The sequence below is a fragment of the Haemaphysalis longicornis genome, unplaced genomic scaffold, assembly GCF_048455015.1.
Source record: "Haemaphysalis longicornis isolate Haplotype H1 unplaced genomic scaffold, Haemaphysalis longicornis Haplotype H1 scaffold_15, whole genome shotgun sequence".
NCBI classification, from domain to species: Eukaryota; Metazoa; Arthropoda; class Arachnida; order Ixodida; family Ixodidae; genus Haemaphysalis; species Haemaphysalis longicornis.
In genome coordinates, this window is record NW_027526257.1 from 14,125,251 (window position 1) to 14,145,576 (window position 20,326).

The window sequence follows — 20,326 nt, forward strand, 5'->3', positions numbered from 1 at the left end:
ATGGGGGCTTCTCTGAATACCTTCCCCACCTGCCAGTCCTGTCCGTGCACATTACATTTCACGCTTTTCTGTTTGGCTCCAGGGGTTTGGCCAGCTCCAACCCCGCTCATTCCTTGGCCCCGCAGTGCACTTCTCTCCTCCCTGTAGTGAGCCTTCTGATCTCCCCCCCCCCCCCCCCCCCCCCCACCTCTGGTGCCGTCTCGTGGCACAGCCCGGTGGCCCCCCCCCTGGTTTCCACTCCTGTGCATTGCATAAGCAGGGCCCTCTCCCTCTGTTTCCCTTAACCCAGGGGCTTTCTCCCCAACGCTTCTGCCCTGTTCACCCCTGCCTTCCTTCCCCTTGGTTCACTCACTGGGCAGAGCCTCCATCTTTCCCAGCCGGGTGCCCATTGAGAGACCCCACCAGGCGGACAGGCCAACAGCAGGAGTGCTTGTCTTAACGAGAGGGTCGTCCTTTGTCCCCCCCCCCACACACACACACATTTCTGCTGCTGGTGCAGGCCTGCTGAGCGAGCGGCTGCTGCGCCCCTGGAAGCTGGCGCAGACGCAGCCAGAGCCTGACTGGGAGGAGGAGGAGGAGGAGGGTGAGGCTGGCTCCTCTCCTTGCTACTACTAGTGGGGCATGGCATGCTGGCATGCCTCAGCTGCTCAACCAGGGGAGGAGGAGGCCCTTCCCCCTTGTCAACTGGGAGCGCACACATGGTCGGGAGGGGGGCTGACCTCGGCCCCTGCCCTCCCATCCCCTGACCGTGCAGGAGAAGAAGAGCTCTCTGGAGGAGAGGCAGGAGGAGTGCAGCCACAGGAGGAGCTGGTCCCCCCTGCTGGAGAGGGGAGGACGAAGGAGGGGGAGGAAGAAGAACCACGGGTGAGCATTCTCTTCCTCTTCTTTCCCTTTCGTGTCCCCCCACTGGCTGAAACCACCCTGTCAGTAACCCTGGCTTTGTACTCCCCTCATGCGGGGTCACAGTGGCTGTTCAGACTTGGTCTGGTTGAGCACCTGTGAAACGTCCCCTCAGGGGTGCACTCCCTCCAGTCCTGAAAGGGAGAGCAAATCAGCTTTGCTTTCACCCCCTTCCCGCCATGACATTGACCTGCTCTTTCACTTGCTGCAGGGCCCAACCGTGTGGCACCAGCTGTTTAGCTTGTTTATCACCGTAAAGTAGCTTGACCAGCTGGGAAAGTTTTTTCGAAAACATTCGGCCCTGAAAGGGCTAAGAATGCATTGCAGAAGGGGCCAGTGGGTGCGATGGTGTCTCGTCTTTTCCAGTCTTTATGTTTGGCAGTAATTGTGGTTGCCCCATTATACCACTGTATCTCTACGTGCTGATGGGGTTGAGTACTAATCAGACCAGCTTCTGTACTTTCACTACCTTTGCCAGCTGTGCCACCATTTGTTGTTTATGTGGTATTTATTGCAAACACCCACACCTCCCCACGGGCATTGCCACAGTTCTTTTTCCCCATCTCCAGCTTTTCCCCCTGAAGCTGTCTTCGCTGTGTGTGTGTCGTGCGGCCTCCATCCACCCACCCGTTCGTGTTTCCTCTCCCCCCCCCCCCTTCCCCCCCTAGGAGGAGTCCTCCCTCGCTGTTCCTGCTCCCGCCCCTGCCTGTGATGGCGAAGAAGGGAGCCTGGAGGCCGGCCGAGAGCCCTCCGCGGCCTCCTCGGGTGAGACCCTCCTCCTCTTTTGCAGCGTGGGCACAGTGGCTGAGCAGCTCTGCATGGGGGGAGCCTGAGCAAGTGGCTCTGCTCTGCCACGGGGCCTCACCTGCACTCTCCTTTCCCTCTCCCCCCCCCCACAGGTCTGGAAGCTGGGCTGGCAGGGAGGACCTCGTAAGTGACGCCTTCCTTCCCTCTCACTCACCCACTGGAGTCTTTTTGCCTGCTTGATCAGTGGTACCACAGGGTGCGAGCTGAGTCCATCCACAAGACTGCCTATTGTCCCAGCATCAGTGTGGCGCCAATGTTTAATGTGCACTATCGCAACTGATGCTCCTCTTCCTGCAGCGGCAACTGAGCTCTCTCTCTCCACTGGTGTCGTTGTCGTCGCTGTGCAGGGTGGCATCGCTCCTGGCCGACATCCAGGAGGAGGAAGCGGCAGAGCAGCATCCGCATTATCCTGACGCTGGGGTCGTCACCGGTGAGTGGGCAGGGTGGGCGCGGGTGGGCCCCAGCCTCTTTTGCAGTCCACCTGGGTCTCTCGCAGTGGTGCTTGTCCTGCTGAATGCTCATGCAGACATGCAGAAGTGGCAACCGCACACATACCTGACAAAGGACAGGCAGGCGCACTCAGCACAGCCACTCGCGTTGTGGGCACCCCTCTGTCCGTTGCCAAAACTGTGTGCTGTTTCCGCCTCTGGGGCAGACATCTCGTAGTTGTTACAACTGGAAGTGTTGCAAACGGTGCCACCCTGGCCGGATGGAGCACTGTAGGTGTGCCTGGGGTAAGGGGGGGCACCCCTCAAGGGAGCAGTGTGGCCCTTTGCTCTTCTGGCCTCCCACCCCTGTTGTCACGGTGGCAAGGGGGCAGTGGGGGAGGCAGCCTTCTTGTGCTGCTGCCACCACCAGGTGGTTGCAGCAAAGGATCAGCAGCTGCACGGCTTTCCCTCCCTGGCAGTGCGTGAACGTGAGCCCCATGTCCCCCCCTGTGTTGTGTGCAGCGGAGCCCCTGGTGGGGGTCGGTGGGGACCTGGTGCCCGTTCCCGAGGTGGAGGAGGGCCCACTGGAGCAGGAGGAGCCCCTGCCTCGGGAGGGAGAAGGAGCACTGCCGGGGGACCACCTTGCCGCTGGGTGAGCGGAGGCTTTTTTCCCACTTCTCGTCTCAGAAAGCCGGCCTGTAGCCCCAGCAGCAATGTGTCCCACAGAGGCTGCAGCACAGCCCCTCCTCCCTCAAGGTGGGAGGGGGGGGGACGGAGCTGTGGCCATTTTCCGGGGCTTGTGAGCATAGACTGCCCACTCTGCCGCACTGGCCAGCCTCCCCACTGCAGAGACTCGTTCACCCTGGAAGTGGCCAGAGGGAAAGGCAAGGGGGGAAGACGAGGCCTCGGTAAGGCTGTCTCCTTGGTTCCCGTGTAGCCCCTTCCCCAAAGTCCCCCCTGCTGATGTGGAAATGTGAGGCTTGTCTTTGGGGGAGCACCGTCTGCCAGGGTGTGGGAGCAGGCGCACCAGTGCCCACTTCGTTTGGCGGACTGGGCATTGCGTGGCAGTGTTCAGCTGTCCTCTCTCTGCCATTCACAGGGGAGGGAACCCAGAGGTGGGCACGTGTGCATGCTTAGAGCCAGCTGGACTCACCGGGCGCCCTGCCTCTTTCTTTCTCCCAGTTCTCTGAGCTGGCACCAGAGGGGGGACGGCTGTCTTGGGGGCCACAGCTGGGGGACACAGCCACTCTGTTCATGGTCCCAGGAACTGCCTCCATGCATGCACAGGGTGTTCGTAGCAAGCCAGAGAGCAGACGAAGGGATGACATTTGTGGTCACCACACTTTCCGCATCAGTTGGAAGATTGCTTTCTCTGGGTACGCTGGCTGCCCCTTCACTGATGTGCGTGCTGGGGGGTTTGCAAGGGGCTCGTTTGCTGCAAGCTTACCCAGGTTGACTGCACCGCAATCTGTGGTGCCCTGCCTGCGTGCAATGCAGCATGCCTGCTACCATATGGTTGTGGGGCCTCCAGGGGTCGAAGTTTAGGCGTGCATCCCAGTTTTGCTCTACTGCACCATAGGGTTTCATACGATAACAACTACAGGGGTGACTGGCACTAGTGTCAATGCAAACTCTGACACGGCGCTTATTCTTCGATGGGAATGATGGGTGGTTCTGGAACTGGATTGCATGGGATTGAAATGGGCCTATGGGTCTGCAAATTGTATTTTTTGACTAGAAAACTCTTATTTGCCAGGCTTGCCGTTTGCAAAGCTGGTAACAAAAACTGGTTTTGTGCGAAATAAAACGACGCGTTTAAATAAACAGCAGACGCGGGGTCGAGGTGGTTTGCGGAGTAGGTTTGCCATTTGCCCCCAATCACAGCGAGACCTGGAGGAAAAGCCATTTGTAAAAGTTTCGGTGCATGTAGTTTTTAATACTAAGGAAAGTTTTGTGCTCCTAAAAAAAAAGAAACCGATTACCTTTGGAGAAGTTATTCTAGCATGAATTGATGACATTCATCAAGCTGTGTTCCTATCAGCCGCCGGTGCTGCTGGTCTACGTCGTAGGAGCCAGCGTTTGCATGAAAAGTGTGGCTGTTCCAAGCAGTTCGCAACCTTCGGCGGCCTCGAAAATACATTTCTCTTCCGAATGAGCAGCACTGCAACTCCTAATTCGCAGGCAACTTGCCACGCCGCACACAGCGCCGTCATTTGTGTTTTTGTGCTCACTGTGCCGGCAATGGATTCATAACCCACCAGATTCGCAACAATAGTTACAAAACATTTCCACTCGGGGCGGCATGCAGTGCGTGTGCGGTATTCAGTTCAATGAGAAACGTATTTTTAAACGCATCTTGCAACAAAGGCAAATGCATTCATGCAAGTCTGAAAGGAAAAGCGAAACTGGCTACACGATTAAATCCATGATAACTTTTGCGAGCAATCGAGCGCCAATCCGAATCCACAACTACCCATCACGCCCATTGCAGCAGATTATCGCAGCGCCATATTCCTCTCTAGTTGTTGTTGTATGAAACTCTATGTACTGAACACCTTTCCTGCAGCCTGAGACCGCGTGTGTGTGTGTGTGAGGGGGCATCATAGCAGGGCCTTGAAGCATCCTGGCAGGATGGCCATGGTCCTCAGGTACCTGTCACTGTTCACCACAACGCCAATGGCCTCGTCTCCGCTTCCAACTGGCCCACTTGCCTTAAGGCCTGCTGAGTGGGGCTGGATTCGCGCTGGCTTGCTGCTCTGGCCACCAAACAGGAGGGACGTTCACTTGGCCTCATGACGCTGCTACCTGCCTCGTGGCGCAACATCACCTGTGACCACTGCAGTTAAAATAACAGAGATGCGCTTGAACTAGAGGATAAAGGAAAAACAGAACACAACGTACAAAAAAAACAAAAACAAAGGTGAGATGTAACAACAACAGAGGAGCCTGCGTAACTCGATCCTTGGTAACAAGCTGACAGCACAGCGATCCTGGTAGCAGGCACTGCAAAGGCCTGCCGCAGCCCGATGCCCCCCTTGTTTCGCTGAAAGGCCTGGAATGTGGCTGCCAGTGTCAGTGCCCACCGAAGCTGGCGTACCTCATTGGGAAACTCTGTGGGTGGGTCATTTGGCATGGACATGTGCAATTGCTCACACCCACTGATTCCAGAGGCCGCAGTGGCATGTGTCCCGTGCCACTTATGAGATTGCCCGTGTCTTGTCTCCCCCACCAGTGCGTCTCCCGGGGGCCCTGCTGGAGCAGCAGTGATGGGAGCCGCCTCTTCGGAGGGGGCGGTGGCAGGCAAGTGAACTTCACCTCCTCTATACTGAGCACTGGATGGGGAGAACAGCAGAGGGGGGGCCTTCCTTGCCAGAAGTTGAGTTCCTCTTCTGGTAAAGAAGCGGCAGGTGAACTTTGAACGTGTGGGCATAGTGGCTGGCAGAGGTGGGGCTGTAGTAGTGCGACCATGTTCACTTCATCACGTTACTCCAACACGAAAACCATTCCCAGAAGAGGGCAACCGAAAATGGGGTGCTCGTTGGGCGCGGCCGGCTGCAATGTCAAAATAAGACGCAAATTCAACTGAGTGAGATCTCTTTGCGCAAAGCGAGGGCATCCACTGCCGACAAAGTACACACGCATGCGAAAGATCTGGAGCAGGTCGCAGCTGGTGCGAGGTGCTCTGCGGGACATTGTGAGCGCTTCTTGGGCCCAGAAATATTGCAAAGAAACACTAGCGGATAGCGAGCACTCCACCCTAGCAAGGGAGAAAGAGAGGCAAACATGTGTACGACCGTGCGCTGCACCCCTTTCTACAGAGGACTGCCACTCCCTGACAACCTGTGTTTGCTGCACATTGTAAAAATGCTTTTCCGAGTCTTCACGACCAGTGTTTGGAAGGGCGGTCACCGCAAGTGGTTTTGGAGGGTGAGGAGAGCCGTACTAGCATACAATAATAAATTCGGGGGTCAGACAGCTGCACATATTGCGCAGTTTTCATACAGTTCCGTTTTCCTGTGCCAGGCTGCTCCAAAAGCATGGACACAGCGAAAATTGCACCACGTTGCTCCCACACAGCCTCAAAGGCAAAGATTTCGATGCTCACGTCAGTTTTGCCGGGGAAAAAGGCCGAGTTGACAACGTGGTTTTTCGAGCAGCCCAAGTGGCGTTGTTTTTCACGGGCACGGGGGGGGTGAGGTCTTGGTATTCGCTAGGTCATCTGAACCCTCGTCTTCCACCTGCTGCTCTTATCATCACTCACACAGAAGAAAACACGACAGGAAAGGGAAGACTGTGAAATGAAGCAAACGATGGCTTCTAAAGCGTGATTGGTTCTCCGGCTGCATTCGCTGGAACGGCCTCCCCGATTGGGCGTCGCTACGGCAATAAAAGGCATGGCCACTGGGCCTGCTGCGTAGTTCAGTGCGCATCGCCTAGGCTTTTCCCTGGTTTAGGTAACGCGGTAAGTTGGATTCCCGTTTAGTCATTTTCTCTGTTGCGGTACTGAACAGGGACGCTAACACAGGGAACATCTCAGAGAACGTGTGCCAGATTACGGGAAGTTGCACGGCTCGAAAGACTGAGGCCATTGAAAACAACGTGGTGCCAACAACTTTGCCATATGACTCGTACTTGAGGGTGAAATGCAGTGCATGCTTCTGCAATTTAGGTTCGTGAAGTGAACATCTGGGCTCATTGCGATGTTATAAAATGCTCGGTTATTTCTGTGTTCGACTATGAGCTCGCGAGCCTCGGGAATTTTAAGAAATCATCACGCCAGAAGTTGTGGCTCCCACTGCGTCGCCTTGACGTGGTCGGGCATATGCGCGTAATAAAAGGACTGGTTACATGAGTTCTAGTAATAATAATTGATGTATGGGAAGTGATATGTAATGCCTGAAGCGGGTTGGCTGAACAAGCATCATTACTCACATTACCGTCGGGGTGAACGTGCGCCTCGGGGATTAAAATGGTGCGACAACCGCCACTTTGCTCCGTGCAACTTTTGCCGTGGTGAGGGAAGTGAAAGAGAGACTTTAATGATCGCCGGCAACAGGCGTAATGTCTCCACTACGCTCGGACGTAGCCACTCGTCGATCCTGGTGGCATTCTACTAAGCAACACTTTCGCTACTCACTGCGGGGGTGGACACCCTTGTCCTCGAAGGGAGGGCGTCGGCCCACAGCTTTCTCTCCGGTGCTGCCGTTCGAGAGCCGTTAGGACCTGCTGGACGGCTGAGAGTTGAATGTCCTTGTCGTAACTGCGTATGGCGTCTTGTAACCACGGCGGAAAGTCGGTCCTGGTTGAAGCTTCGTGTGGTCGCACTTCACAATCCCATAATAAATGGGCGGCTGTTGCCCTGGAGTTACTGCACAACACACACTTGTCGTCCGTGTAGAGTTCTGGTTGGATATGTTTCATAATGACTGGGGTCATTAATGAATTTGTCTGTAGCTGTCTGAACGTAGACGCTTGTTCTCTAGTCAACTCGGGGTGAGGCGGTGCCAGCACCCTCCTGTTGTTCCTGTAATACTTAGTGATACCCTGAAAGGTATCGTACCTATCCTTTGTCTCCGTCCACCACTCTACAGACGAATCCATTACAGCCGCGTGGCCTGCTAATTCTCGCGCCACTGAATTTGCCGTCTCGTTGTGGTTGGCAGCCGATTCTGACACATCGTTCCCTGCGTGAGCGGGGAACCACTTGACTGCTACCTTACGTCCGTCGATGTTCACCGATTCGAGCAACCGCACTGCTCCACAGCACATCCGGCCTTTGGAGAAGTTACGCACTGCACTTTTGGAGTCACTTAGCACGGTCGTTGTTTCTGGGTCCGCGATGGCCAGGGTGATGGCCAACTCCTCTGCACACTGTGCTTCTTGTGTAACGATGCTCGCAGCGTTCACCGTGTCTCCCGTCCTTGCATCGATGACTACTGCTGCAAAGCATCAACAGTCGCTGTACTCTGCAGCGTCTACAAATCTGGTGCCGGGAATGCTCAGGTGCTGCTCTAACATGGCCTTCGCCCTGGCCATTCTTCTATCCTTGTTGTGAGTCGGGTCCATGTTCTTGGGTAGAGGATAGACTCTGGTAGCATTCCGGATGACAGCCGGGATGTCTCGTTCTTCTTGCTTGCCGGGGCTACGAGTGGTGGACGCCGTTTCCTTACCGAGTCGGGCAAGGATGGATCTTCCCGTCTTCGACCCTTTGAGCCGCTCGATCTGGGCTACATGCTGGGCTTCCATGATTTCCTCCAAAGTATTATGGATTCCGAGCTCGAGGAGCTTTTCGGTGTTTGCGATGTCGAGAACACCAATGGCTGCCTTGTATGACTTTCTTATGGCAGTGTTCAGTCGGCTGTACACTCATCCATACAATGTGATCACGCTACAATGACAGTGTTTCTCAATTAGAAAATGGAAAATTTGCACGGCCTTTTACGTTGTCTATGCACACAGCGTCAATACAATTTAACAAGTTTGCAAGAAGGCAGTGCACTTGGTACCTTATCATAAACAATCAAAAACACTTCCTCTATAAGATATTTCCGTGTTATGCGTATTCCAAACTCATTTAGAAGGGTCCTTCTCCCCTAAAGTCGGTACAGTGTTTTTAAGCTCTCAAGACAACGAGTTTAATGTCGTGAGCTGCTCCAAATCAAGGTTATTCTGCTCCAAAAAGTGCTCCCAACTCTCTTTGGGCTGTCTAACCCCTGTAAATGAAATTCTCACACCCATAAACTGCTTGTCCTGTGGAGAAAGGTTTTTGGGGTAACAAAAGTGTGCTGCACGTTCCAATCGAAGGTGCATTATATTCATGCAAGTGTGGCATGCCCCAGCTGACGTCGTGTAGTGTGAAATTTGAGCCTTGTTCATGGTCTGTTATTTTTCTTTGATTAAGGAGTGAGGTTGAGGGGAGTCACCCAAGGGTGGTTCTTTGAAACCAAACCAGGCTGCACATTCCATCTTTGTGGCCCCTTTACTGTTGTATTGAGGAGAGCAGGGAAAGTCTGTGCCATTCACGCTGGATGAAGACTCCTGCTGCTTCTAGCAGTTTTTCCTGAGAGCTCAGCATGCGTAGAACGAGTGGGGGCTAATATGTAGCTGTGAATGTGGAGGATCTGAAGAGCAAAAACTTCCACTGGGGCATTTCGGGGAGGGTGCTTTGGTCCTGGGTTTGTGTCTCTGCGCATCAGTGTCACCTACCAAGGGTGTGTTGGAGACTGTATGCAGTTCCGCGAGGCCAAGATGATGTCCACGCCCGCACAGCATCTAGAGCAAGGTTGCGTGTGGACATTGCTTTGGGGAAAAAGAAAGATCCGCCCTTTAAACTTGCCAGGCATGATGTGTGGCAGAGTGGCGTATGTGTCCGGTATCCTGTCTGTTCCCAAAGAAACACACAAACAAGGGCTTGCCGATGCTTCTGCAAGGAGTTGGTAAATTCCCCAAATGCGCTTGCCATCACGAACCGGCAGGTGGCGGGGATGGCAAGAGAGATGCCAGCACTTGTCTGTCGGTCTGTCTCCAAGACAGAGACTCCTTTGACACAGACCCCCTTTCTTCCTGTGCAGCCTCCCCCTCCCCCTCAGTCCAGCCGGAGGAGCCCAGTGGTGGGCGGCTGGGCAGCCTGTGGAACCGGCTGCAGGAGGTGAAGGACGCGCACGGCATGTGCACCCTGGAGGCCCTGGTGCCCCCGGACGCCTTCAACCGACGCTCGGTCGCCGCCAGCTTCGCCACCCTGCTCCGCGAGGACCCTTTCTTCTCTCCCCTCTCCTCCCCTCCCTCGGTCGTGTGTGGGGGCAGCCAAGGCATAACACACCATGCATCACTTTGAATCGACTAGCCTCTGCCAACCCACTCAGCTCCACACCAGCCACGCAACACGCTCGTTTAACCTAAACGAGACAGTATACGTTGCAGAAACGTTGAAATTTCGCAGTATGGTGACAGGTTATGGGCAGGAGGGATGCTGTAGGCAGGGGTGCAACCGCTGTGCCGATTCTGCCACGTGGATACAATTTTACGTTTCTGAACCAAGCTGCGCCGAAACCATAACATTGGGTCAAATTGCGCCACACTGCGCTAGAACGCCCGACTGAGCGCAATAGGTCTGTTTCGCTACCTTTGGCCGAGAATAAATGACGCATTGGCAACCTGGGGCAGGTAGGCCATCCTGTCGCACCAAGAGTCGTGCAGACAGCCCTTCACACGCAGTTCACAATGCCTGTTCTAGTTCACTGGACCAATGCTGAAACGGTGACTTCAGCACAGACAGGTGCGTGGCATGCCACTGGTGCATCCGATAAACATTCGACGTTTCGAATTGGTCATTGTACTGTGTCTGCGACTTCTGTAGTAGCAGAGGTGGTCGACTAATGATTTTGACTTCAGCACGAGTACTGTTAAGCATGGGACAGCGGAAATGAGCGAGCACACTAGATGGCTCATTGCTGATCACCCAGTATCGATAAGCGTCTTCCGCTATCTGTTGGGAATGGCGCCACTGTGAACGTACTGCACGTGCACAAGAGGCGACAATGCAAACATTGTGCTCACTGCCGCCTCCCTGCGCATGACCGCACAGTGCACCGCAGAGGCACGGAGTGTGTTGTGCTTGCAGTAATGAAAGCCGCTCGTATCCGTGCACAAGGTTACGAGCGAAGGGGGTGCAAAAAACGCACTGGTACAGTACATACAGCAAGTGCCTCTGCGGTGATGACGCAAGCTTGGTAGGTGTCGTGCTCCACTAAACAAGCAAGCAGTCGGAAGCTTTGACCAGACTCGTCGTTAGCTTGGCGAACTCGGCAATGTTAAAGGCAAAGCATTGATATCGTGTCAGTGATGTCTGCGCGGGTCATGTACCTTCTTACTAGTTGGTTTTTTGGAGGTATTGAAGGACATTTTTGTCCTATTGGCATCTATTGTATCCAGCTGGAAGAGCTAAGTGTAGACCATTCATAACGTAACCACTTATCGTGCGGGTCCGGATATAACGCGGCTTTTCCTGGCCACCGTAGGCCTCTCATAGAAGTCAATGCATATGCTTACCGCTTAGTATAATGCGGTTGCCAGGAGTGCAATAACGTTTATAGTGCGGTTTTTTGGTGGGTCCGCTGATTGACCGATGCAGCTCGGGCATCATTTTAGGGTTGCCAGAGAAAGAATATAAAAAGAAAAAAGTTTACTTCCCCTTTCTCCTAACAGCCCGGTTTGTATTTCGCACATTCGTTTTTTGCACTGCCTGGATAGTAGTTCGCGTCGCATCTGACAGATGGCGCCATCAGTCCACGGCGCGCGCGCCGCTCGTGGGACCTTGTTCTCGGCGGTTGCACTCGGTCTCTGCAAGAGGTAGCGTCAACATCCCCCTCACGAGGGGCACGATCAAATGCAGAGCATTTCCGGGGGCGCACGACGTTAAGTAGTTTGCGTTACGTTAATGTTGTTGCACTTGTGGCTACTGCTCACGAGAGAGCGCTCGTCAGCAGTAATTTGAATGAGTCAAGGATATAAGGCGCGTCCGTAGCCTCCCATTCTGTGTCGGCTTTGTGGCGCAGTGGGTAGAGCACCATGTACCTTGCGTTCTGCCCTCAGGGTCGAAGGATCAAAACCGGGCGCCGGATAGTATTTTCTTTTATATAGTATAGGGGGAGGGGTGCGGACAACGACGGTGCGGACTACGACGGGACAACGCAGGTGACATCGTGAGTTACTGAAATGCTCTGCATTTAAAAGACTGAACCAGCCATCCCATGCAGTTCGCAGTCCCTGCTCTCCTCCAACTTCAACCCACAAAAGGAAAAAAGTAGGCACCCTTTAGTTCGTGTGTTCCGTGTGCATGCAAGTGATAACCGCTACTGTCCTAGCTTTGCTTGACGCTCTTCGGAAGACAGCGAGCCCTTCCTCGCGTGGTAAGTTGTTTCTATTAGAACCTTGCGCAGATAAGAAATGGCCTTTTCCTTTTCAAACATCTGGCGATAGCGCGATGCCGGAGGTTTCCCCTACCTGCACGCTGTGCTGATAAGCAACCACCTTTGGCAGGGCAAACGCGGGCTGGAAAAAAAAAAAAAAAAAAATGAAGGAAAATCGTGCTGCGTTATCACGTCCGGCGGCATTCATTCGTACACACTAAGAAACGTAAACGTACTCCCTCAAAATACACACACCAAGAAGATAAAGCCACGCTCACAGTTTGTAAGACCGAGCAGCAGCTTGTAAACACTGCAGTAGCGTCTGATGAGGGAAAAAAAGATGAAAGGAAGACCACGCCACTATTGCTAGGAGGCCTTTGTTTGAGTGACGAGCAACAAAAAATGATTGAGGGGTAGATGCGATGTGACTGGATTTGCGCATGTTTTGTTTATAGTGCGGTACCGCTTATAGTGCGAATTTTTGCAGCTCCCGCAACTTACGTCATAAGCCGTCTACACTGTATTTGCTATGCAATCAGGTTAGTGCTAGTCATGTGTAAAAGCATTGTGGGGTACCACTAGAAATATCATTTGCAGTTTTCATACCTTCTCTGTCGTTTTTTTTTTATTTGTTAGATCTTGTAAAGAATTTGCGCATTCAGACGAACCTGCTTTCAGACTGGCAGAAATACGCTATGCTTCGTGGCTCTTTGCAGAATTCGTTGGTCACTTCTGCACCACTTCGACCACTGAAACTAAAGCTTGTCTGCACTGACGTCAAATCGTTTGCACTGCTGGAAATTTGGGATTTCCTGCCCCAAAATGAAGGTATCTTGTGTCCTCCTCCAAACGAAGAATTTTCCTGCTCGCAAAATTGCTCCAAACCCTATTTCGTACGTTCCACCCCTGTGTTCATTGGCTGTCCACGCCGACTTTCTGCACTGCAAAATAACCATGTGTGTATCGCTGTTCTGTGATGATCCGGTTGCAGTAGCGAGTGGTGACGGCTGATCATTCAGTGACAAAAGCATCGTGGCGGCACTTTCACTTCAGTAGCCCGAAGAAAACGGGGGAAAGGGTGGAGCCCCTCTATCGGGTTCATGATTCGGCGGATGAAAGCACCATGGGAGGAGGGGCTTAGACGTAGTTTGGGAAGCATAGTAACAACACAGCTCCATTCCAATGGGTGTACCAGTGGGCTACAATGGCACGGTAATGGGGAGTCGCTTCCATAGCTGGGAGAAATGGAAAGGAAGGGGGCCAGTTGGCGCTACTTAAACTAGGCGGCAGACAAGAGCAGTATGGAGGGGTTTAACGATTATCCGTCTGTTAACTCCACTTGAGCATTCAAGTGGTGCAGTCAAACGGAAGCAGAGGCCCCACTACACTGGCCCAGTCCTGTTCCTTTGCGGTAGCTCTGGCCAGCAGCCGTCAGTCACACAAACAAGGTTCTGTGGCTCCACAAGAATGCCATTGGACAAGGGCGGGGGTGTCGCTATTGCTCCTTGCGTTTTCTTCAACGTATGGATTGATTGAAGTTTGCGACAAGATGGGCGTACATCGTTACTGGGACGAGGCAGCCCTCTTAATGAACCGCACTTTTATTGCGTCTTTGTGGCCCTTTTAATGTTCGGGACTACTCCCCTGGTGCTGCCCTGTTCCAGTGTGGTGCGAGAGCTGCACCCATGCCCCCCCCCCCCCCCCCCCATGTTTTTCATTGCAGGCATGCACAAGCGGGGCATGGTGCAGCTGGAGCAGTTCAGTGCCTACGGCCCTGTCGTGGTCACCGTCTCGGAGGAGGAGGAGCAGGGCACTCCGCCCGTGGAGCGGCCGCACCCGTGACTTCTCTCTCGCTTGGCTGCAGCTGCTGCTGACTCCGCCCTGTGGGCCCCGTTGTTTGTCGTTGACTGTGGGCTCCGGGCCCTGTTATCGTTACTGCTGCTCAGAGAGCGGCTCATGACAGCACGCATGTGCGTGACCTGTGATACACACTCTGCTGGTTATGGACAGAGCAGCTGCTCGTGTGTTTTTATCGGCAAAGTTTTTATCCCCTCCTGTGGGTCCCAAGCCGCGCAGTACCTGTGGGACATGGAGCTGTCTATTGCTCCGCATTTTGTTCCCTTGTGTTTCTCCTGGAAGGCAATAAAAAGCACTGCCCATCTCTTAGTGCGTGTGTGGCCACCTAGCTTGGAAGCTGCCGAACCAAGTTGCAAGAAGACTCACAGGAAGCACCTGTTTCCTATTCCAGGAGGCGCTTTAAAGTTCCTCGTTCACATTGTGAACACCTGTCACGAGAATGGTGCCAAAAGAGACCCACACACACAGCTCCGCACATGTGGAGGTTATGTGCAACCTGAATGCCCAACGCTCTCTCGCTGTGTATCAGTGATGCCCACTCGAATGACGAGTGGACATAGTACCCTTTCCCTGCTTTTCTTTTTTTTTTCTTTTTTTCATACAAAATTTCTCCACTACCTGGGCATGCATTTATTGCACGCAGCCAAAGAAAGGGGTGCCATCACAAAACATGCCCATCTGCAGAGGGGAGCTCAATTCAGTTCAGTACAACAACAACAGCAATAGAGCAAAAACCTGGCTAGACTTTTTTTTTTAATATTAATTTATTGAACTTTTGCCATCACAAATTGTCAGGATGGTGAGGCGAAAGGTTGCTGTAATATTCACCTCGCCAGGCCTCTAGCATCTGACAGCACAAGCGACTGACAGGAACAGAAGCAGCCATACATGCCTCAATAAATACAAACATGCATACACACTTGTAGCGTTATGAACTACAGAAATAAGACATACTACTACAAAGATGTACCAAACCCAAGAGGGATACACACTTTTCTTGCGTAACAAAATAATAAACAATATACAATAAAATAAAATATCCACGCAACCGGTCTGTTTTTGCAAAGGAAACAAAAACAGCATAAACGTATACACAAAGTAACAACATAATTGCAAGAAAATGTAACACATTGTGCAGAAAATGCATTTTTGTTTACCGTCTAAAGGCTGCTACTGAGGAAGTGTGCCCAATCATGTCAAACAGTCAAAAACAAAAAAAAAAAAAAACATTCCACAAAACCGTGTGCATGGTAGGCCTCTGCGAACAGTGATGTTAGCTTTTGACGAGAATAATGGTTGTGTTTAAATGCCTTCAAAGTGAGCATTTTGCATTTACAATTCGCGGATGCAGTCAGCCACGGAGTCTGGGAGCTAGCCCCTTGCCTACAAACTGCGTGGCGTGCATAGACGGCTGGCGCAATGTTTCTGTAGGAGCTTAATCGTCTACGGCTTAATCGGCATCAGCGTAAACCGCACGGAGCGTTTTTTTCCCCTCAAAAAACGCAAAACGCGCCCCGCAAGCCACGGGCGCGCTGACGCAGCCGCGGAGGCCACCCGCGCGATGGGGGTAGCTCCAGCGACCGCTTCTAACCACTCTCTGAAGCGCAATTCGAGGGGCATGCGAGAAAAAAAGCGGATAACGTGGGCGAAATTTGCACTGTAAAACGTCGTACGCGCCGCTTACGAAAACGCCCATCAAATATCCTCCGCGGTGGTAAGCCTAATCGCCTCTGGCGTTGCCGCCGCAGCCGCATGCCTCCGCTTTGCACTTCGTTCGACTTCGCTCATGCTTGTTGGGTTTCACCGTTCCAGCAAGCATTTGTGAATCTTTATGAGCCTTGCTAGGACGTTTTTTTCACACCGGCGTCCGTGATTGCGCGCCGGCAGCGGGAAGTGACTCGCGCGCGCGCGGCAGTGGGAGGAGCTCGCCATGGTTTCGCCAGGCGCGCACCCAATGGCGGGATCTTCGAAGCGCTCGGGGATGCCGGCTGACTAGACGATAAGGCTTACCGCCCCGGAGGATATTTGAAGGGCGTATGACGTTTTAAAGTGAAAATTTCGCCACGTTATCCGCTTTTTTTTTCTTCGCAATCCCCACTCGTTTGCTCCTCGAGTTGCGTTTCAGCGAGCAGTTAGAAGCGGTCGCTGGAGCTACCCGCATCGCGCGGGTGGTCTCCGCGGCTGCGTCAGCGCGCCTGTGACTTGCGGGGCGCATTTTTGCGGGAAGAAAACGCTCCATGCGGTTCACGCTAATGCCCGCGTAGACAATTAGGCTCTGATAGAAGCAGAAAAGTGCGCCGGCTGTGTATGCGCGCCACGTTTTCTTTTTCAGGAATCGCTTCACGGGATGAACACTTCATTATAACTGCGAATTTCAATGTAGCGAAATTTCAATGTAACGAAGTAAATTACGAATTTTACCGACTTCGTTACATCGAGGTTTAAGTGTATTATGCTCCACTAACTAGCGTATGCAGGGGTGAGACGGCTGCGCATATTGCGCAGTTTTGATACAAATTTGTTTTCCTGCGCCAGGCTGCTCCAAAAGCTTGAAAATCGCAAAAATTGCGCCAAACTGCTCCAAAACAGGCTGAGAGCCAAGGATTTGTGTCAGTGGGGGAAAATGCTTACTGACGGCATAATTTTCCAGCACCCCCAAGGTGATGCTGTTTGTAAAGGTTTAGTTGATTGATCATTCAATAAAACACCCGCATAAAACTGCCTCCGAGATAGTTTATTTTTTTCGAAAGTCACGTCAGGTTTCACATGTTACATTCTGCGAGTTTTAAAGTTTCCCTATCGAAAACCATTCCAAAGTCCTGTAGAAAAAATGCTAATGCGTACTGAGGCGACAAACTACTTGTGCAAGTTGGCGAAAAAACGGCAATTTTCGGAGCGCCTTATCTCCGGAACGGCTTCAGCGGGCGCCGCCATCTTGGTGGGGTGAAGATTGGAAAACATGGCCGCCGGCGAAGCAGTTGCTCAGGCTGAGTGCTCTTCGCCGATTTGTACCGTGGTTTTGGTTATGGGGGTGGCTGGGTTTACATTTACTCGTTTGATCTGTCGCGTGAAGTTGCGCGACTCGAAAGACGGGAGTGCATCAAAAACAACGTGGTGCCGGCGAATTCGCCGTGTTTCGGCCTTGAGTGTGAGGCGCGGTGCGTGCGTGAAGTGAAATTTCGCACTCGTTGGGGTGTTATAAAACGCTGATTTATTGCTGCCTCTGACAGCAAGCTTGCGAGCGGCGGGAATGGGACGATTGACGCTGCACAAGTGGCGGCGCAGGCTACATCGCCGCAAAATATTCAAGCAGTGTCTGAAGACGGGCTATTATTTTTCACGCTAGTAATAATGGTTCATCTATCTGAAGTGAAATTTGGAGCCAAGGGGGAGGTGGCTGAACGTACCAGCGTTACTCAAATGCGATCGTAGTGAACGTGTACCATAGGTATTGAAATGGGGGGGGGGGGGGGGGGGGGAATAGGGGGAGGGGAGGGAGGGTGCGACGAGCTGTCACCTCACTTTGCGCAACTTTTGCCGTGGCTCTACACTTGTGCGTAAAGCCGGGTCTGGGATTGCAAAAATAATAATTCAGGCATTCACATGATAATAAAAACGCCTTGGAGTTGCTTAGTTTTCAATTCTATATTCTCAACGGCTCTCCACGCTATCTATGCATAGAGCCTAGAAATTTAAAAATGGTTTGTAAAACTGTCGTACCAATTGTGATACTCTGATAGAAAAACTTTATTGATAGCTGTTTCAGTGTTATGTACGTTCAAAACCAATTAAAATGTGCACTTCCCTCCTCCCCCCTGATTTGCCAAACAATTGTTTTTTTAGGCTCCTAAGGTGACATAATAAATGTCGTTCTTCTGCTCCAAATCAAGGTTTTCCTGCTCCAAAATCGAGATTTTGCTGCTCCAAAAACTGCTCCCAAATCTGGTTCAGCTGTCTCACCCCTGCTATACATTAACACGAACGAGTTTAATGAAACAGTCATGAAGATATATATATCCTGCCTTTTTTATCTTTGCTTATAATACAGAGCTCATGTGGACGAAACTGTACCTAACGTGGCAACACAAGTGTTCCGGTACTATATTTTCGTGCATATAATCCGCACCCACGCTTTCAGTCCACTAGAAAAGAAAAAAAAAAATCCTCGCCTATTGCCCGCACATTTGGTACAGGAAAGGCTGCACCAAAGCTGCTGCTCAAGCAACACATCACATACTTGTATATTTAGCAAGTAGGATACACTGACTGCAAGGCGAAAGTCACAATTCACTTAGGCTCTCGCTAGAGTTATGGAAGGCTTAGTCAGGGTTACTGCGTAGGAGCTTCACGGCACGACGCGAATTGCCGTGAAGCTGCACTAAAGGATCAACCCCGTGTATTATCCGTATTATCCGCACCCCTACTTTGGCACTGAAATTTTTTGCATTTTTGGTGTGGGTTATACTCTCGAAAATACGGTATTTGTGTAATCAGCGTACGGCTGCTGTGTGACAAATAAGGATTGCCTCAAGTTCTTTAAAAAGAAAAACATGCACGCCCCAGCGGCAGTTTCTGGTTCATTCATTCATCAGGTTCTAGAAAGGGTGCTCGGAGTCTTAGTTACCCTGACTGATAGCCTGAAAGATGGCCTCAATTATACAGGGTGTTGCAACGATAACTGGAACACTTTAAAAATTTTTCCTGAGCGATCCGCTGCTCTGTTCACGCTCAAACTTCACACAAAGGTCGCATTTCGTGGTCTATTTTGTTTGACACCGGGAACAACAACGGTACTTACCTGTTTATTCTGAAAATAAATAAAAACAATTTTCGCCTATGGGAAAATGGCGGCGATTTGGACGTGCGAGCCCGAAAACCGGGTTTTCTGATCGTCTGTTAGCTCATTTCTAGGTGCATTTTCTGATCGTCTGCTGCACCATTTGGCTCCGTACGTGAATCCCAAACGTGCATTTCAGTCTGCAGGTGGTTCCGTCGTTCCAACATCAACTTGCGCTGGCTCGCACGTTCAAATCAGCGGCCATTTTCCCATAGGCGAAAATCGTTTTCATTTATTTTCAGAATAAACAGGTAAGTACCGTTGTTGTTCCCGGTGTCAAACAAAATAGACCACGAAATGCGACCTTTGTGTGAAGTTTGAGCGCGAACAGAGCGGCGGATCGCCCAGGAAAAATTTTTAAAGTGTTCCAGTTATCGGTGCAACACCCTGTATTACCAACCCTCGTGGGCATGCCCTCGTGGCATGAAGTATGAACAGTTGAAATATATTTCTAACAACTGCAGTGCAAATGTTCCGCCGTGCACGGTAATGTTATGTAAAAGTTCTGCTAGGGGCATTTCACGCTGAATGCGAATGTAGAAAAAATTAACGGAAGTACGCCTCAGCACCACAGCAGCCTGACTGGAGGCTCCTGCGTTTTCAGCTTTTTGCTAAGATATAGTCTTCTTCTGTTGCTTCAACAAATGGTTTGACAGCACTGGTATAACTGGGATGTTTTTTTCTTTCAAATGACATCACTTGAAATCTGCCTTTACAGTCTCATAAGAATCAACAGTTGTACACAGCTTCAGAGCTGTTTTATGTGCGGTAAAAAAGGATACAGTTGATGCACGAAGCAAACAGTATGCTGCAGTGCATGATCCATAGTAGAACGACACGAATGATAAAAAATTGTGCAAATGTATTCTCTACAAATTTTCACTGGACCAGTAGCTGGATCTGCGAATGTCGCCTTTCACAAGAACAACAAACACGACAGAAAGACAACGTTCCACATTCTCTCCACTTAATTTCTGTTTGACTTGCGAACTTTTAAAATCCGAAAGAAGATGCATGCACCATGCTTACTGGAATTTACTTGCTGGAACTGAAGCTTACACGTTATGAGATCAAGAGTGCAGCAAGAACTTCACTGTAGAGTGCAGAATGCGTGATTGTGGGTGCCTTATCGATTGCCCTTGCATTGGGCTGTTGCGCGTGAGATCTGGCACACTTCGTGATAGGCGCAAATGTTTGGGCGCAACTGTCGCCCCACTTTCACCATCATTTCTCCCATCAAACACAGTCGGATCTTGACATACCAGCTTCCTCTGTCCTTTGAACGGTTTATTTTCAAGAGATCCCAAGCTACGAACATCCCACCTTCTACTCCCGCTTCCCCCACTTGACCTAGCGTCTTCCTGATGTAATAAAGGCTATCTCCTCCTCCTCATTTTGCGAACAGTCGCTGGGAGGAAGTTAGCCATCGCAGCAGCGAATGCTCTTGACAGTTAGCTTTATTGCACTGAGGCAGTCAAAAACACCGTAATCGGCCCTTGTACGTGCTGCAGTACAAAAGACAGCTGCAGTTGGAAGGGAGATTGTGAGCTCCACGCTGAGGTTTCCGTCATTCCGTTGCAGTACACTTA

At 51.6% G+C, this 20,326-nt stretch overlaps 1 protein-coding gene across 1 annotated transcript in view; it reads left to right on the plus strand.

Moving 5' to 3' along the window:
• The window catches only part of LOC144165863 (uncharacterized), a 47,431-nt gene extending 33,362 nt beyond the window's left edge, over window positions 1-14,069 (plus strand). The window contains exons 11-19 of the mRNA XM_077695623.1: window positions 500-583; window positions 755-864; window positions 1,569-1,665; window positions 1,800-1,830; window positions 2,055-2,137; window positions 2,658-2,787; window positions 5,368-5,435; window positions 9,707-9,880; window positions 13,767-14,069. Of these exons, the coding sequence (XP_077551749.1) occupies window positions 500-583; window positions 755-864; window positions 1,569-1,665; window positions 1,800-1,830; window positions 2,055-2,137; window positions 2,658-2,787; window positions 5,368-5,435; window positions 9,707-9,880; window positions 13,767-13,885 (896 nt within the window). The 3' untranslated portion in view covers window positions 13,886-14,069. The remainder of the gene's footprint in view (window positions 1-499; window positions 584-754; window positions 865-1,568; window positions 1,666-1,799; window positions 1,831-2,054; window positions 2,138-2,657; window positions 2,788-5,367; window positions 5,436-9,706; window positions 9,881-13,766) is intronic.
• The last annotated feature ends 6,257 nt before the right edge of the window (window positions 14,070-20,326 follow it).